Raw genomic sequence first — 17,690 nt, 5'->3', positions numbered from 1 at the left:
CCTGTAGATGTGGACGTCCTTGCGCCTCCCGATCCGCTCGCACCACTCCTGGGCCTTGGCGTCCATCACGGGGTTCAGGTCGTTGTCATAGAACACCACTGCGTCGGCCTCCACCAGGCTCACGCCTGTGGCGCGGCTGTGGGTCGACAGAATGGCACAGAAGATCCTCCTGTCCCTGTTGAAACTCCTCATCAGCTCCTGGGATGAAATGAAGCCCTCGGGTTAGCTCCCCGGGCCGGCGCTGGCACAGCTCGGCACCCCCAGGAATGAACGTGCGGCCATCTCCCGCTGACTGCGCACAGACACCCCACACGCTCTGCACGGGCCAGGCCTCACCAACCAAAGGAAAACGTCCGCCTCCACCTGACATGGACTGTCAGCTCAAGCCGTAGGCCCCAGGAGAACACAGAGTCTTCCTGGGGAGGGACGTGTGCTCGGTCCTATACCCTCAGGCAATGCCTGGGCCTTCACAGCAAAAGACCCAGGAGTAAGGCTGAGGGAGCAGAGAAACAGGCCAGAGAAGCTTTCAGCCTCCGGGGAGCACTGCTCTCTGCAGTGAGCTCAGCACCAAACCCGACCGGCACAGGGACCCCTTCCTTCCTTCCCGGAGAGTCCACGTGTGGTCTGTGAAAACACTCCTGACAAAGCTTGCTCATGAACCCGGCGCCACGTCCCCTCCCAGGCCCTCGTCCACGTGCACGCATGCGGGCGGAAAGGCCCAGGTGTGCGGAATCAGAGTCTGGGAACCTGCTCCCAGCGGAAGCATTCTGTGGGGCTACTCCATCCCACTCCAAATGCTTTGATGACCAGCTTGCAGTCCAGCCCACGGACACTCAGCACGGGGCTACCCAGCAGCACAGCACATGCACGACCTACAGACCCATCGTGCTGCGTGTGTGTCGCTCCAGGGAGAAGCAGAGGTGCCACAGGCGCACTGAGCCCTTGGCGCAGAATCACTCGGGCTGGCACACGCCCTGCACCATCAGCCTGACTCCTAGGAAGCCGTGCGGCTCTGCGCCAGCCGAGAGCTCAAGAGATAACCCATCTGGCTGCGCCGACCCATGGGACACGGCCTTAGCCGATCTGACAAGAGACGGAGGGGCACGCAGCACGACCTGCACTTCCCGCAGGGTGCCTTGCGGGGACCGTGTGCCCAGGCTCTCACCCTGGCCGCATCTGAAGCACACCAGCCCGCTCCTCATGGCACAGGCCACCACGCCCCAGCAGCCGCGCACGTCCCGTAACAGGATGCAGGAGCTGCGGGCCTGCCGGGGCCGGGGCCGTGAAGCAGCCCCCGCCCCGCAGCGCAGCGCCCCCTCCCTTCCTCACCTGCCGCTGCTCGCTGTTCGCGTTCTCATCGATCCTGACGTAGGTGAGATAATGGAAGTTCAAGAACGTCTCTAAAATGTCCAACATGAGAACCATCTGCGACAAGATCAGCACTCGACGTCCCTCAGACTTCAACTTCTGAAGCAAGACGGCTAAGGCTTCGAGCTTTCCTACAGAACCAATGACATCGAGTCTCTCCTGAGCCCAGGCGCAGAGGGCCCAGAGGGCCGACCTCGAGGCCAGCGCAGATGGGAGTCCCCTCCGTACCTGAGTCGAACTGCACCAACCGGAGCTCCGGAAACCGGAGGGAGCGCAGCGCCGTCATCCGCCGCAGCTGCTGCGCGTAGGGAGCCGTTTGCTCTCGAAGACGGTGCCTCAGGAGCCTCATCCTGCGGCTGTAGAGGGACGGCGGCCTCGCCACCCACAGGGACGGGGGCGCGGCCACCACCGGAGGGATCACACACACCACCCTGAGAAGCAGAAAGCACGCGGGTCGGACACGCTGCCCACGGCGTCTCCACCAGCAGCTCCTCCGTCTCAGGAAGCAGAGGTCCAAGAAGGAAGCGGCAGAACCTTCTACTGGTGTGGCCCAAAAAACCAGGGTGTTTAATCACAGTCTCACGGGGTGACACAGCTGCTGGCCGTGTCACAGCACCATCCATCACAGCATCCGCGGGAGCTGTGTCCTGGCCCCTGCCGGCCTCCAGCTGGAAAGAAGCGGCACAGGGCACCCCCCAGAGCCTGCAGGAAAGGGCACAGAGACGCCCCATTCCCTGTGAAACTCATGTTCTGGTGGGAATCTCGGGGTGCAGGTCCTCTGCACCCCAGAGCTGGGGGAGCCATGTGCCGCCAGGAGCAGAGTCAGACTTCGCAGGAGAAGGAGCAGCACGAGAAGGACTCCGGCGGGCCGCTACAGCAGAGGACACGTGCCCCCCACACCAGGACAGCCTCCCTCTGGACGTCAGCTCACACTGCGTCTCCCTGATTTGCTACCAAATGCATGCAAATAAAAAGGCCATCTATGACCAAAACCACTGTGTGACAAAATCAAACCACTAAATAAGTGGACAGCAAGTCCACACTCACTAACCCAGAGTCCACGTGGCCGACCCACCCGTTCTGCCCACCTGCCCTGAAGCTCTGGCGTGGCTCTAAGCCAAACCCCAGCCGTTACTCTGTAGATCACCGACACAGTGAGCCGAAGGCTACCACACCAGAAGGGCCACACAGGATCTGGCGAGAACAGAGCCAGAAGCACACCGCCCATCACACCGGGGCTCGGGGAGGGAAGAGACAACACCCAGCTGAGGAGGGCCCAGGGAGAGGCCCAAGGCAGTCACCTCTGTCTGCCAACGGAGTAGAGCACGTCTCTCAACAAATGGTGCTCGACAAGCAGGCACCCACCCGCAAATATGTGAACGCGAAAGACTCGGCCAGAGGTCCCGGCTTTCTCGCGGCAGTACCCAGTAAACCCCACTCCTGCAAACAAAGAAACCCCAAATAATTAGCAACCCACATGAATTTGATTGAGCCTCTGAATCTATTTACAGATGATACAGGCAACAAAGCTACACACCAGATTACACCTCCAGGAACCAATTCAGCAAATCCACATTGTGGGAAATTCTACAGAGAAAACCACCAGTTTTCCTCGACAACTAAACTGCAAGAGGAAAAAAAAGGCAAGCCAGAAGCCCAACCTACGATTAGGAGCTACACGACATGTATCCCCAACTGCTGCGTCTCTACATCACTGCCATTCTGATTGGAACCATAAAAACGCTTACGAGATAAGCACAACTGCGTGAGCAGAAGAGACATTTCACAGTATCGAGAACTGTTCTTTTCTTAGCGAGGGTAATGGTACGGTGCCTGCGCTGCTTTCAGAGCACAACGAAATCTTACACAGGAACTCCTGTCTGTCCGGAGCTAGCTGCAAACAGTCTGTGCTTCCGGGCAGTAAACACGGACGCAGAGCCGGGCGGGAGCCAGTCCCGGGCTGAAGGCGGGCTCCGGGTACACTCGGGCTCACTGCGGTAGTCTGCTTGTATGGGTTTAAAGATTTTCTGAAATGTGAGATTCTTCAAATGGGGAAAAAATGAATCTAGACACAGACCTAGTTCCTTCACAAACATCTACTCCAAATGGAGCGCAGATCCGCAGTGAGAGGCCGGCGGACGGCCCTGGGCGAGGGCAGGCCCAGGTGCGCAGGGCCCAGCGATGACTTTCCAGGCCCAGACAAAAGGCAAGGCCGCTGAGAGGAGGGAGAGCTGGATCTCAGGAACCCTCAACACAGCCGCCCCGTGAAAGCAAACGTTGTAAGGAGACAAGCCACAGGCCAGGGCAGGGCATGAGAGACACCGCTGATAAAGGACAAGCACTCTGAAAGCCCAACAGCGAGAACACAAACATTAAACAACGGGCCGAAGACCCCCAACAGACACCTCTTCAGAGAAGAGATGCACACGGCGAAAAGCTACGAAAACAGGCTCCACATGGCGTGTCCTCAAGGAAGTGCGGATGACATCAGCCCCGAGACACCACGACACACATGTCAGAGTGGCCAGAACCCACAGCACGGACCACAGAAGCGGGACGAGGATGAGGGGCCACAGGGGCTCTCGCTCACTGCTGCTGGGAACGCAGAACGGGGCAGCCACTCGGCTAGTCTGCTGGACCTTTTCTACTGGGTGAATCGTGCTCCCACCAGATGACCTGCCAATCGTGCTTCCGGTTCTCATTCAAATGCACTGAAATGTACGTTCACGCAAACCCCTGCACGCGGACCTTTACAGCAGCTTTGTCTGTGACTGCTGAAACCTGAAAGCAACCAAGCTGTTCTCCAGTAGGTGACGGATAAACGGGCCCACGAGACAAGGGAGCATCACTGGGAGCTAAGAGAAATGGCCGTCGAGCCACAGAGCTCTGACGGGGAGCCTTCACCGCATCTGGCTAAGAGAAAGCAGCCCATCTAAAGAGTCCGCACCCCGTAGATTCTGGGAAAGGCAAGCTACAGGAACAGTAAAGAGGTCGCTGGCTGCCCGGATTTCGTGGGGAGGCATGAGCAGGCGGGGCACAGGTCTTTTTTTTTTTTTTTTTTTTTTTTTAAAGATTTTATTTATTTATTTGACAGACAGAGATCACAAGTAGGCAGAGAGGCAGGCAGAGAGAGAGGAAGAAGCAGGCTCCCTGCCGAGCAGAGAGCCCGATGCGGGACTCGATCCCAGGACCCTGGGATCATGACCTGAGCTGAAGGCAGCGGCTTAACCCATTGAGCCACCCAGGCGCCCCCGGGGCACAGGTCTTTACGGCAGCTCCCACACCGTGGCAAGACGGTGGACACAAGCCAGTCCACAGGAGCACGGCCGGGTCCCCACCGTGAACACTCAGCCGCAGGCACACAGCAGAGGAGAGAGAGAAGACCCATCCTCAGGCCGGACCTGACCAGCACTCAATGCAGGGAATGGAGCACAAACAGGGTGGCCGCTCTAGGCAGGGCCCAGAGGAAGCACAGCTCGGTGGGCGGGGTGGGGGGCTGCGCCGGCCCCCCACCTAACAGCATCTGCGCTTTCATTTTCTCTCCTAAAGCTCGTTTCTGTGTTTAACACTTAAATACACATTCCTCACTACGCAACGTTAACTTTTTCATGTGGTTTTCCAATAAAATATTACTTTAAGAAAAACATAGAGAAACTCATCAAGCACACAGCGGTCTGTTCCAGCACCTGGAACGCACACGGCTGCTGTGGCCCTGCGCCCAGGCCAGCCAACGTGCACCCAAGCGGGGCCCCAGGGACAGGGACAGGGCCAGGGCCCGGGGAAAAGAAGCCACCGAGGATACACAGCCTTCCCGGAGAAGACAAGCTGGTGCCAGAGCCAAAGATGCAGGAATAATTCACAACCGACGTCTGAGAACCGCTCAGCAAGGAACTGACAGAACAGGCTTCCGGCAGGACAAGCGGGGCCGGAGGCCCACGGGGGCCCATGGAGGAGAGTGAGGTGCGGGCTCCCACGCAGGCCGCCCTACCTGTCGATGACATCCTGCAGGCAGGCTTGCCGCTGGGTCAGCGTCAAAATCAGGTCCTTCTGACCGTGGGAGGGTGGCATGTACCCACCCGCTGGCCCGGCCCCCTTCCGCTGGCTGCTGTCAGAAGCCCCCGGCCAAGGCGTCTGTTCTCGGCTGACCACGGAACAAATCCGCAGCAGATCTCGGCCGTAGACGGGGGCCCGCGAGCAGCGCCGCTCGTTGACAAAGTAGATCTGGTCCAGTCGCTCCTTCAGAAGTCTGCTCTTCTCCTCCTTCGTGGGAAACAGCGTGAGAAACGGTCACTGAGGGACACAGTCTCGCCAAGCCCCACAGCGTCCCTCACGCACGGCGACCCTGAGACACCCCGCCCCTCTACAGCGGTACACGACAGAAAGGAGGCGGACAACTTAGTGTGCATCTCTGACTGAAAAATCTTTCTCCAGACCAGGTGAGATTTCTAACACCCGGAAGACAGCTTCAAAAACAGAAAACGTGGAAGACATCTGCAATCACGAAGCCCAGTTTCCTTTGTTATGAAATGTGTTTTTAGAGTCAAATTCTGGGATTCAGAGTGATGACGTGCTTTCAAGGCCCACATGCCGACAACTCCATTAAATATCACAACCGTCCCCCCAACAAGCAGCTCCTGAGAAACAACTTGGGAGGGTGAACGAGCGGCCCGGGGGCCCCACGCAGGGTTGGTGAGGCGGGCGCCGTACCTGAGTCGGCCCTCCGACAGGAGAGGCCGGTTTGGAGGCCATTCCGGGTTCTCCCGCAGGCAGCGGGTTGACTGCCACTCGCCCCGGCACACCAACTGCAGAGCAAGAGGGAAGAGCTGAACGCACACATCTGCGGGCTCCACAGACCCTCCTCCGGCAGCTCGCTCTAGGGACACACTGCCCGCAAAGCACCCGCTTGCCAGCCATCGTCTGAGCTGTGGGTGTCTCTCTCCTCTGGTGAAAGCTCAGTGTGCTCAGAGGCAGCACCCACACCTGAGGCCCAGGGTCATCCTCACCGCCATCATGTGGCCACACACATCCCCTGGGACATCACCCGCGCGCCCACCCCCAGCAGGGAGCCTGCACTGTCCTTGTCCTCCGAAGCAGGACAGAGCAGTCGCTGCACCCCAGTGGTCCACCCCCATCTGCCAGGCCACACCACACATCCTGACGGAGACCACACAGGAGGCACCAAGGACTAAAAGGGGCCACTTCAGCAGGCCACAGGAGGGTGGGGAATGTGTCCTGCCTGGGGGGATGGGTGCTGGCAGCGGGTTCTGGGGGGTGGGAGGAGGCCTGGAAAACAGAATCAGCCACAGGTGGGAACACGGGCCACGGCTGGGACACGGAAATGCTGCTCCCTGGACCCCATGGCAGGGCCCCACCCAGTCAGGACAGAGACCAGGGCTGATCAGGGACAAGGGCTTCGGGTCGGGAGGGGACCCCCCACTGCGTCCACCCACGAGCCCCATCTGACCACCCACTCAGCCTCCTCAGCAGACCACACACGGCTGGGCATGGCAGGGAAGGCAAGACCCTGGTGAGAAGCAGGCCATGGTCGGGCCAGATGCAGAAGGGCCCAGATCCTGCTCCGGTACCTGTCCCGGGGGGAAATTCTAGCATGCTCGCTAAATGTATTTGTGACCTTAGCAAGCCAAGTTCTCATGATTCTAAATGTCTTGTCAGAACAAGAAGAAAACAAAAATCTAGGTGAGCAGAGACTAGTCATATTCAATATACCTCCGAGAGGAAGGAGGGAGAAAACACGCCAGGCTGACAGCAGCCCCGTCTGCAGAAAGCAGAGACCGCCGCAGCAGGATGTTCGGGTTCTGAGACCACGGGAACAAATCAGCAGCAACTAGCTCCCCATCCCCTTCGAAGCAAAGTCACACAGAAAGAAGCTTCCACATGTAGTGACCCCATCGGAGCACTCTACCTGGCGCAGTCACGGGGGCTGGGCCCGGGCCACCAGCCGGGGGCTTGCTTCCCAGGGCGTTGAGGGCACCCGCCTGAGACATGGTCTGCATCACCACGGGGCCTGGCGGTCGCAGGTAGGACTGCCCTGGAGCGGACACGATCTGAAGAACGCTGCCTGCAATCACAGGGCCCGAGAGGCGTCACTCACAAGCTGCAGGCACCTCCTCCTACCTGCCACGTGCACCTCCAGATGTGCAGGACAAATGAAGCAACAGACCGAAAATCCGAATTTAGATTTACTCCAACAAGGCACTGCAGAGTTCAGTAACTTGGGAAAAAATGACTATTTCACTTACAGCGAATGAAAAACTAAGAATACAGTCACTTTTACCTAAAGTCAAGAAAACGCTCTACTGGGGCGCCTGGGGGGCTCAGTGGGTTAAAGCCTCTGCCCTCAGCCCAGGTCATGATCTCAGGGTCCTGGGATCGAGCCCCGAACCGGGCTCTCTGCTTAGCAGGGAACCTGCTTCCCCCTCTCTCTCTCTGCCTGCCTCTCTGCCTACTTGTGATCTCTCTCTGTCAAATAAATAAATAAAATCTTTAAAAAAAAAAAAAAAGAAAAGGAAAACGCTCAATTATTCTTTGCCATTTCTGACTTCGGGCAATGCGGTGGGCACCAGGACCGGTCTGTTGTGCCTGTCCGAGGCCCCACGCCACTCCCAGAGCCGAGGTCCCAGCTCCGGACCACACATGGGTGCTGGCCAACCTGTAAAGTCAACGAAGAAACACATCCATTCTCTACCCAAAAGCTGCAGTTCTCACTGCACTCAGTTCAAGGTGCTCGCCACATACAGCCCTCAGTGTGAGAAAGCCTGACATCGCTTACTCTGGAGGAGTGTCCCCACACTGGGCTCCACGCCAAGGGGGGCCCGCCAGAGGTATCTGATGGGCTTCGCGCAAAGGAGAGCCCGCCAGAGGTATTGACAGATGGCCTTGCCCTTTCGGCCGGAAAACTGAAGGAATAGGGAATTAAGCAAAATTAACAGCTGTCTTTGCTGTAGGTGTCCTGGGGCCTCCACTCCGCTAAGCTGTGTGTGACTTCCCAGCGCCCGTACAGAGTGTCCCAGCCCTGGCTCACAGGCGCTGCACATAACTCGTCCCAGGGAGGCTACGTGTGATCTAGGACCACAGCCACGGGGGACTCAAGCGCTGAGCCACTGCCACTGGTTCCTTGGGCTCATCCCAGCACGCCTCTCGGACCACTCGCCCTCTACACAAAGCAGTTACCATAGGAGTACATCGTGCTCAGACAAAGGTCTAAGAGGCTTTCGTCTCGGAGCCAACACTGTAAATTCTGTACATGAAAGAACATAACTTCTACACAACTTGCTAGTCCTGCGGTGTTCTTAGGACACTTTATTTCACACTAAAGTTAAAAAAGCAGCAAATATTTCTATTTCATTTTTAAAACAGGGAACATTTGGGGCACCTGGCCAGCTCAGTCGGGGTGCAGGGGACTCCTGATCTTGAGATTGTGAGTTCAAGCCCCACACTGAGCATAGAACTTACTCAAAAGAGAATAAAAGCAAGAAAATTTCAAAATGGGCAACATTTCCAAAGAGTGTATTTCATCGAGAAACAGTATCAGCTACACGGCACGCAACCGTCACAGGCCAGCAGGCCAGCGTTCTCAACACCCCCCGAGGCCATCTCCAGATGAAGCACCCGCGCTCCTGGGGCTGCCCAACGTGCCCAAGTCCAGCAGCAGGAGAGGGGTGGGGACGGCAGTGAGACAGCAGCAGCAGGCCCTTACCTTGCAGCTGCAGGGGCTGGCCAGCGGTGAGCTGCCGCAGCTGGCTGTGTGACAAGGTGAACTTGTTCCCCTGAAACTGCAGCGTCACCGGGGTCTCTGGCTGGGCGACCCGGCTCTGCGGCCCTGCCAGGGAAGCCAGCTGGGCTATTTTGACCACCTCCCCACCTGTGGAAACGCAGAGGAAGACGGGATTAAAACGTCTGCAGAAGCCGCAGCTGTTCTGCTGACGACCATCTGTCGTCCAGCATGAGCGTCTGTAGCAAACTGACGAGTCACACAAACGTTTCTTAGGCATCGCTTCCTAACGCTTTCAGAAAATGACTCTAACAGAAAAGAGAAAATTAAAATTAATATTGGATCTTAACAGTTGATTTATTTACTTATAACTGCTGAAGATTTTAGGTATCAAATCTTAATATAATTAACCAAACTACCAACAAATGTTTTACTTTTCTCTCCAACCAATGAAAAAGCAGCAAACATCAAATATAGCAGAAATCTATTTCTCATACACTTTGGAACTCTAATATCAACCTCTTCAGAACCTTTCAGAACGTGAAGAGTACCTGCCCGGTTCAGTGCACAGACGTACGGGAGAGATCACACCTACGAGTGTAAGAGCGGGTCACTAGCACAGATCCGCCATACAAACGCAGCCGTAAGATACAAAGGTTCCCACTAACTTGGACTACACTGTGGGATTCCATCTAGAACGCTGACTGAAAAAATGCCAGACTCGACATCACCTAACACATGGTTTGTGAAGCCGTAACTCGACGGAGTCGTGTGCACCCGACTCGGAAGCGCACGCCCTGCGGGCTCTGAGTGAATGCCAAAGGCACAGGGTTCTGCCCCCAGTGGTTGATCATGAAACCTGAACGCTACCCCCACCAGGAAATCCATGCCAGAATGATCAGTGACACCATACAGAGAACAGTTAGCAGAAGACCAGGAAAATGCCCAGAGGTCCTGCCCACAGAGGCTGTGAACAGGAGGGAATGACAGGAGGAGGCGCAGAGAAGTGTGTGTGGACAGGACAGCCCTGGCCCTGCCCCACCCACACGGAGTGAAGGCTCAGCTCCCGTGGCAGGGTCCCCGCAACACCTGTCCCTGGCAAACAGAAATGTCACCCGTGCTCTCCCCGCGGCAGCTAGCCAGGACTGTAACTCTGCACTCAATGACAGTGGAAGTGAGGCTTCATCATGAGGGACTAGTCTGAACTCGGGGTCTCGGGACACCTGCGCCTCAGCTTCCCAGGGAGACCACCACAGACTGGTCACGCCGAGGTACGAAGTGCTCGAGGGGGCATCTGAGAAACTGCTGCCTACGACCGTCTCCGTCAGGACACTTCCTACAGCACAGTCACCAGGGGCCCGTGAGAGATGTGGGAATGTGCTAACGACACTGGTCACGGTAAAGAGGTCTAAACACGTAGTAACACTGTGATGTTTTCATCACCAAGTTATTATGAGAGCCTCAGCTGAGCAGGAAGTCACTCCAGGCTTAAACAGGATGGTGGTAAGCAAGAGAATCAAAATCAGTCATGGTTTTTAACAACCAGCTCTGGATCCCTCGCTGGCAAAGGTGTCCCCTGCTCTCGCCTGAGTGGCACCTGCTCCCTGGGCTGGGCCCCACTGCCCACGGGGCAAGCCTCCAGCTTACGCTAAGGAGAAGTAAGGCCGTCAGTACACCAGCAGAGCATGCGCGGGAAGAAAGCAGAGCTGACGTCTGGGGATCAGGAGAAAGGACAGAGGACAGGGCCCTGGACGCTGGCGTCCCTCTGCACACTTAGGGCCAGAAACGACAGCGTGGCGAAAGGCAGCACCCGGGCGTGGGGTTAGGGAGACAAAGGGAGTGGACAGCAAGGCTCTTCACACACGCTGATCGGAACACAACTTCCCGTGGCAAAGACGTGGCAGAACCAGGAGGGGCGAAGCCACTTACTGGGCAGGCGTGCCTGAGCCTGCGAGGTGAGCACCAGCCCCTGAGGCAGCGCGCTCGGCCCCGCCGGGTGCGGGGGGCCCGGGGGCGGGGGCGGGGGCGGGGCCCGCGGTTTCGCAGGATGGGCCGGGGCAGGTGCTGCGCCGGAGGTCGAGGCGGGCGGCTGTCTCGGAGCGGGCGCGCCGGCGGAGGCCTGGGAGCTCTGAAACGGGGCTGCCGCCACTGCAATCGATAAGGCGTGTTTGTGCAAAGCTGTTAGAGGTTCTTCACCAAATGCAGTATTTAAACCCGAACTCAAAGAAACAAAACAAACATTTCAGTAAAGTCTCTCGGATTAGAAACCCTCTCTAGAAAACAGGGAGCGGGGTGCGGCATCCGGTGAAACAGAGCCATCCGCCCGCCGCACCGTGGCCAAGTGCGCATTCCCGCATGGCACGGAGCCTCGGCCGCCAGCCGGGCTCCGACCGGGCCGCGCCGCATGTACACGCGGGCTGGACACGGAGGGCCCCGCAATGGGGACTGGAACTCCGGCCGTGACCTATGGCTGGTCAGCCCTACCCGCCTTCACAGCGACAGCCGGCTCCGGGCCAGCGGCCTCAACAGGAGCGAGCCTTCCCGAGCTCATGTCCGCAGCGCGACCCGCATGTCCTTGGTCTAAGAGCCCCCGCCGAGGCACATCTTCAGAAGCACGCCAATTGCGACTAGACCAAGACCGCGGTGTCTGGTTCAAGGAAAAACTCCACTTTCAAGACACAGAAAGGGCAAGCCGTGTGAGTTGTGTTCGGCAGAGCCAGAGCAGGTGGCCCGCTTCCAACCAGAGCAACGGCTGCCCATCCAGAGGGGCGGGGGCAGTACCAGGAACTCCGGCCACGAAGACCCACGGCAATCCTGAGGGCGCGCCAGCACGGGAGGCATACCTTTTGCATCTGGATTGGCAGAGAACGTGGCAACCGGTGGCCGTCCTCTCACGTGGCCCTGAGGAGTGGCCGTGGCTGCAGCAGAGGCCGCCGTCCGGGGCGGGTGTGTGCTGGGGAAAGCCACGGTGCGACCCTCGGGCTTCTGGCCGTACTGCACGGGCTGAAACAACCTGGCAAGAAGGCGTGAGCACCACTGAGACACGGGGCTCGGGCCACCCAGGGATGGGGAAGGTCCCTACTGCCGGTGCTGCTCCAAGAGGGGTCGGGGTTCCAAACGCACCACTGAGAAGCTCAGCATGGGCCTAGGGAGGGGCTGCACACCCTTGGGACACACACGCCTACCCTGAGCCTGGGGGACCCGGGCTGAACGTGCGCATGGGACGCTCTGAGGCCACAGCACTACCACGTCAAGTGCAAGTAGAGTAGGCAGGGAGCCACAACCGGCAATCAAGCAGCGCGCAGCACCAGGCACGCTGGCCAGAAGCGGGACTGGGGCCCCAAAAGCAAAAGTGGCCACTGTTTCCAGTATTGCCACACCGCAGCACACTCTTTCATCACCCTTTTACCTGGAAAACCATAATGGCAGGAATTCTAGATTTTCAAATCCCCTACGCAGGGCAGCAGCTGGGGCGGCGAGGAGAAAACCAAGGACCTGAAGCCAGGCCGCCTCAGAGCGCCGCAGCTCTGCTGGCCCACGTCCTCTAACGGAGGCCGGCGGGCTCCGGCGAGCACCAGGCAGAGGACAGTGGGCTCCCAGGGCCCTGTGGAGGCCACAGGTAGAACAGGCAACGGGAGCAGGCACCTTTCTTTCTAAACTTTTATTTTCTCATTTCTTTCTCCTTTTTAACCCAACCCTGCGATTCTGTGTACTCCAACTTGCTGGATTAACCTATCTTATTAAGTCATTTCCTTCCACTCACTGAGTGTGCTCTGCCCCTCCCAGCCCCGTGGCATCCTCGAAGTCGGTGACGTCCTTCAGAAGTCCCTGGGGGAGGGGGCGCTCTGCCCACCACCCACCGTGCACCCTCTCCCCGCCACAGCAGCCCCCGAGCACGCAGCAGGCACAGCAGCCTGACCTCCTCCCCTCACAGACCCCTCCCACTGCCCAGGGCTGCTCCACCGCCACCGCCCGGCTGTCCTCGGGAGGGCAAGGGGCCGTGCTGTCCCTCCCAGGGCTGCAGACTGCCCACCCAGGCCACATGCAGTGAGCTGCCCCACCGACACTGAGGACACCAGCACAGACTGCAGAAGCAGGAGACCCCGTGAGAGGATCGGCCATTTCTCCCCCTGGCCACAACCACAGCCAGGTCCTCGTGTGAACTCCCGCCACACATCCCAGGTCTCCCTGAGGGGCTATGGTCTGGGTCCTTCCGGGGAGGGGGACATCATGTCTCAACGGCTGATTCGAGGCCAGGCAGGACCCACCCGGGGATTTCGGTGTGCAGGAGCCACCATTCCAGGCCACACACCTGCTGGGCTTCAGTCTGAGGGTCGCCGGCCTGCCCGACGGGGGCGGCGCGGTGTACAGCTCGTCCATGAGCTTCCGTGTCACCTTCTTCTTACACAGCAATTCTGCTTCGTGGCGAGTCATTTTGTTCTCTAAGCCAATAAGATCAAATATAGAGAGATCCGTTTCCTAAGAAGAAAAAGAGCAAAGTGTTGCTCTGGAAGACCAGAAGAAAATGGCTGGGAACCCAAGCACATCTCTAACCGGACAGCCAGGCCCCATACAGCCTCACTGCCCAGGACGCGGCCCGAAGCCCAGGGCTCGGGCAGGCTGCTGTGTCTCGGCTTGCCTCAGCCGTCCCCATCGTTAAGAGCACCCCACGTAGAAGCTCGAATGGAAAAGGCCATGCTTGGAGAGAGACTGGCCTCGGCAGACAGGGAGGGCCCAGACAGCCTGAGTGCCAGGGCGCAGGACAAGGGGCACTTTGGGGGAGAGACCCATGTGTCCCGGGGAAGCAGAAGGCGGCCGGTGACACATCACTGGGTCCAGAGCCCCGGGGACACACGTTCCATGGGCCGAAGTGCTGCCTGGGGGGGGGCAGTCGCCCCGCGTGCCCAGCACCCGTGTACTTCTCTAACGAGAAAGCACAGCCGCTCTCCCACCGCGACGTCAAGCACCGTAGGGCACGACAGCAGCTGCTGGTGAGCCGTCCCACACTCTCGCACACGTAAGGGATGTGAAATCCGCCGGCCACGGAGTAGGCACATGACCCTGCAATTCCACACCTAGACACGTGTGTGAAAACCTGAAACCTACATCCACACGAAGCTGCTCTGTCAGTGTGCGCACTAACACGGCTCACAGCAGCCGAAGCGAGGAAGCAACCCAAGTCGTTAACTGACGGCCAGACCAACACGGTCCCTCACACTGGGGAACACGACTCCGCCGTACGAAGGAAGGAGACTGGGCCACACGTCACAGCCCGATGAACTCTGAAAGCACTATGCTCCGGGAATTAAGCCGGACACAAGGACCACGGGTGCGGGATCCCATCTGTGCACAAAGCCCAGAGCAGGTGGACTTGCGAGGCAGGTCAGGCAGGGGTTGCCTGGGGAAGGGAGGGCACGGGAGGGATGGCTGGTGTCTGCGGGCTCTCTCGGCAAAGACGAAATATTCCGGAATCAGCGATGACGACTGCAGGCATTTCCAGCTATCTTACTGCCATCCCAGTCGCTAAAACACTACCAGACAGAGATGCCTGTGGCTCAGTCGTCAAGGGTCTGCCTTCAGCTCAGATCATGATCCCAGGGTTCTGGGATTGAGCCCTGCATGGGCTCCCTGCTTGGCAGGAAGGCTGCTTCTCTCTCTCCCGCTCCCCTGCTAATGTTCCTCTCTTGCTGTCAAATAAATAAAATCTTTTAAAAAAAACAAAAACAAAAACAAAAACTACCAGTCACCTAGCCTGTCTCAAGGCTTGCGGAGCAAATGATGAAAACACCACAATATCACACACAAGCAGCTCACAGAAGCCAGGTACACGCCAGGCTCTTCTCATGGAGTCGACACACACATACGGCGGGGGAAGTGCACGATTATTTGTGTCCTAAAGGCACTTGGCCCAAAGCCCCTCAGCCAGGGCGAGGGCTGGGGAGCACAAGGAACGCAGACAGCAGTCTCCGGAGCCGCGGGAGCCACGGCGCATCTGGGCGACGCCAGGCAGGCAACTACCTTCCAGGAGTCCCTGTCAAGCGCCTTGAGGACAGGGGAGGCCGAGCGGTACTGCAGAGGCCCCGCCGTGTATGACGACTCCGGGAGCCGGGGCTCCACCAGCCCGGGGTGGTTGCAGATCCTCTGCAGCCGCAGCAGGATGCTCAGCACGTCCACGAAGTGGCCACTCTTCAGCGCCTCCTGGGTCCTGCTCGCGGGAAGACACATTGTCACGGGCATAGCCACTGCTGTGCCACGGACTCCAGATCGCACCTGCCACACCCCCCGGCTCCGCTGAGTGATGGGTTCCATCCCTAACGTCCACTCCCACTAGCCCTCCAGGGGTTCTGACTCTCGGCCTCACTTGCTGTCCCCCCGAAGCAGGCTGGGAGGCCAGACTGCCAGGACTGAGGTCAGACCGGCACGCGGCTCTCCAAGCCTCCCTTCCCAGCGGAGGACACCCCACTGGGACGGATTTGTGCCCCACGATGAGGAGCGCTGTGCGGCAGGGGTGGGCAGCAGAGTGAAGGCACCCAGTCCGGGGAGTGGAGAGGCCCTTGGGTGGGACACCAGCCCTGGCTCTATGGCCACAAAAACGGCAGACGCTGAGGCCAACCCCATGCAGGCAGACCACACAGGAAACACACGGCAGGTAACAGTCCAAGTGGAGGCCTCCAGAGTTTCCAGGTGAGGAGGGCACAGTGTCTCCAGCTTAAGGAAGGAGCCGTACAGACGGGCTGGTCCACAGAGACCCAGGAGCAGAGGCAGTGGGGTAGACGGGCAGGCGGTGGCAGAGAGAATGGCCAGGCTTCCAAATGAGCAGCAGGGTAACGGCTACTGCGCTTGAGGACAGACAGCCTAGAGAGCAAGTGCTCTGGAGACACTCTCGTGAGAGCGGGTCTGCAGCACTCTGCACAGTGGCCAAACTGAAGCTCGGAGGCCCTCGGGACCCGAGACCGTCACATAAACACGCATGGAGCGCCATTAGGAGAGCTGAGGTGCGCTCAGCTACAGGCACGCTCGACGCTTCCTGATTCACTACAGGTTCAGGGGAGAAGAGGCCACAGACGTGACGTGAAGAGGGACAGTCCCGAAACTCGACCACAGCCCAGGCGTGCAGTCGCCAGCACCCCTCCTCCCCCGGCGGGACGGACGCCGGCGCTCTCCCGCTCCCAGGGCAAGCGCAGCGCACCGCGGGCCCAGCCCCCAAGCAGGGCGCGGAGCTGCCGACAGCACAGCGCACGCCTGCGGGAGGACAGGGAGGGGAGCCCGACAGACCGACAGAGGAGACGCGCACAGGCTCCTGGCCCCGGGGCAGCAGCGCCCTCCACGGACTCCGCCCTTCACAACCTGAAGTCCAACCGTGGAGGAAGGGCTGCCTGACAGCCCGCCCCGCCCCCGCCCTGCCCGCGCTGCCGCCTGCTCGCACCGCACGCTAGCCCGGAGCCGGGCGCTGCCGGGGGAGGAGGAGGTCGCGGCTCCGAGTGGCCACTGAAGCACCTCACCAACACAGCGTCAACGATGCCGTCTGTCAGGGACTAAGACTCCAGACCAGGGAGTATGAGCGCACACTAAGGTTGTGTTCTAAAACTTCCCAAACCTAACCCGAAAAAACAAATGTCAATAGCAAAACCTCCTCCTGAAGACTAATCACGCACAGACACGATTCTGACGGGGTGAGCGCGATGACACGAGGTCCACAGCGGCAGTGCCGGCCCTCGTCTCACAAGGGAACAGTGCCCGGGGGCCCAGCAGGCTGGTGGAGGGCCCGAGGGAGCCTCAGCAAGCCCAGCACGTGCAGCCTCAGGGCAGCTCCCCTGGAGGAAGGCAGGCGGCCCCTCAGGCTGTAAGAGACGGACCCGCTCAGGCCGTCGTGAGCCTCGACTGAAACACCGTGAGCCTTGCCCGTGAACTCAGGGAGTCGGGCGGGAGCCAGGCCAGTGCAGGCTCAACTGTGCAGGGGCAGAGCCCTGGGAAGGCAGGTGGGCACACAGGAAGCCCAGGGCAAGTGCGGGTTCTGGACGCCGAGGACAGCGGCCCAGCACCCTCCCGCTTACCCAGGCTGCAGGATCACGTCCTCGTACAAGGCCTTCTGCCGACTCGACAGGCGGCACTTCAGCACGTGCTCGTACTTCTTCGTCAGCTGCTTCTCCACGTCTCTCTTAGTTCTCCTCAAGATGAAGGGCTGCGTCACCTGCGAAGGAGACGAGTGTGCGTCGCCCCCGTGCCGAACCCCCGTCGCCACACCCGGTGCAAGGCTCAGCGCCGCGGCTGCCGCACACGTACCCCACACACGTACCCGGTGCAGCCGTATGACCACTTTGTGGTAGTAGTCCTGATTCTCGTCGTTGGGGGCCTTCAGGGGCAGGTGCAGGTAAGGCCTGGAGATGCCGGGGATGAGGAAGTGCACCATGGTCCAGAGCTCCAGGAAGGTGTTGTGCAGGGGCGCGTCGATCAGCAGCAGGCGCTGTTGGCTGAGGGAGAGCGAGAGCGAACGCAGAGGTTGCACCCCGGGGAGCTGGCCGCAGGTGTGCTTCCTCTGCAGAGGTTCACGGACAGGGACAACGGGCTCACAGAGCCTCCGGGAGAGGGA

The 17,690-nt window shown here is 59.3% G+C and overlaps 1 protein-coding gene across 8 annotated transcripts in view; it reads right to left on the bottom strand.

Moving 5' to 3' along the window:
- The window catches only part of EP400 (E1A binding protein p400), a 97,808-nt gene that overhangs the window by 36,678 nt on the left and 43,440 nt on the right, over positions 1 to 17,690 (bottom strand). For all 8 annotated transcript variants that reach the window (XM_082699894.1, XM_082699896.1, XM_082699895.1 and 5 more), the window contains 13 exons: positions 17,397 to 17,571; positions 17,155 to 17,291; positions 15,119 to 15,305; positions 13,413 to 13,579; positions 11,944 to 12,113; positions 11,030 to 11,248; positions 9,086 to 9,250; positions 7,292 to 7,447; positions 6,076 to 6,170; positions 5,357 to 5,628; positions 1,597 to 1,799; positions 1,330 to 1,499; positions 2 to 198 (listed from right to left, as the gene is read on the bottom strand). In XM_082699894.1, the coding sequence (XP_082556020.1) occupies positions 2 to 198; positions 1,330 to 1,499; positions 1,597 to 1,799; positions 5,357 to 5,628; positions 6,076 to 6,170; positions 7,292 to 7,447; positions 9,086 to 9,250; positions 11,030 to 11,248; positions 11,944 to 12,113; positions 13,413 to 13,579; positions 15,119 to 15,305; positions 17,155 to 17,291; positions 17,397 to 17,571 (2,313 nt within the window). The remainder of the gene's footprint in view (position 1; positions 199 to 1,329; positions 1,500 to 1,596; positions 1,800 to 5,356; positions 5,629 to 6,075; positions 6,171 to 7,291; positions 7,448 to 9,085; positions 9,251 to 11,029; positions 11,249 to 11,943; positions 12,114 to 13,412; positions 13,580 to 15,118; positions 15,306 to 17,154; positions 17,292 to 17,396; positions 17,572 to 17,690) is intronic.

The sequence above is a fragment of the Mustela nivalis genome (genome assembly GCF_964662115.1).
Source record: "Mustela nivalis genome assembly, chromosome: 14".
In the NCBI taxonomy this organism is placed as follows: domain Eukaryota; kingdom Metazoa; phylum Chordata; class Mammalia; order Carnivora; family Mustelidae; genus Mustela; species Mustela nivalis.
This window is presented reverse-complemented; position numbering and strand designations above follow the sequence as displayed.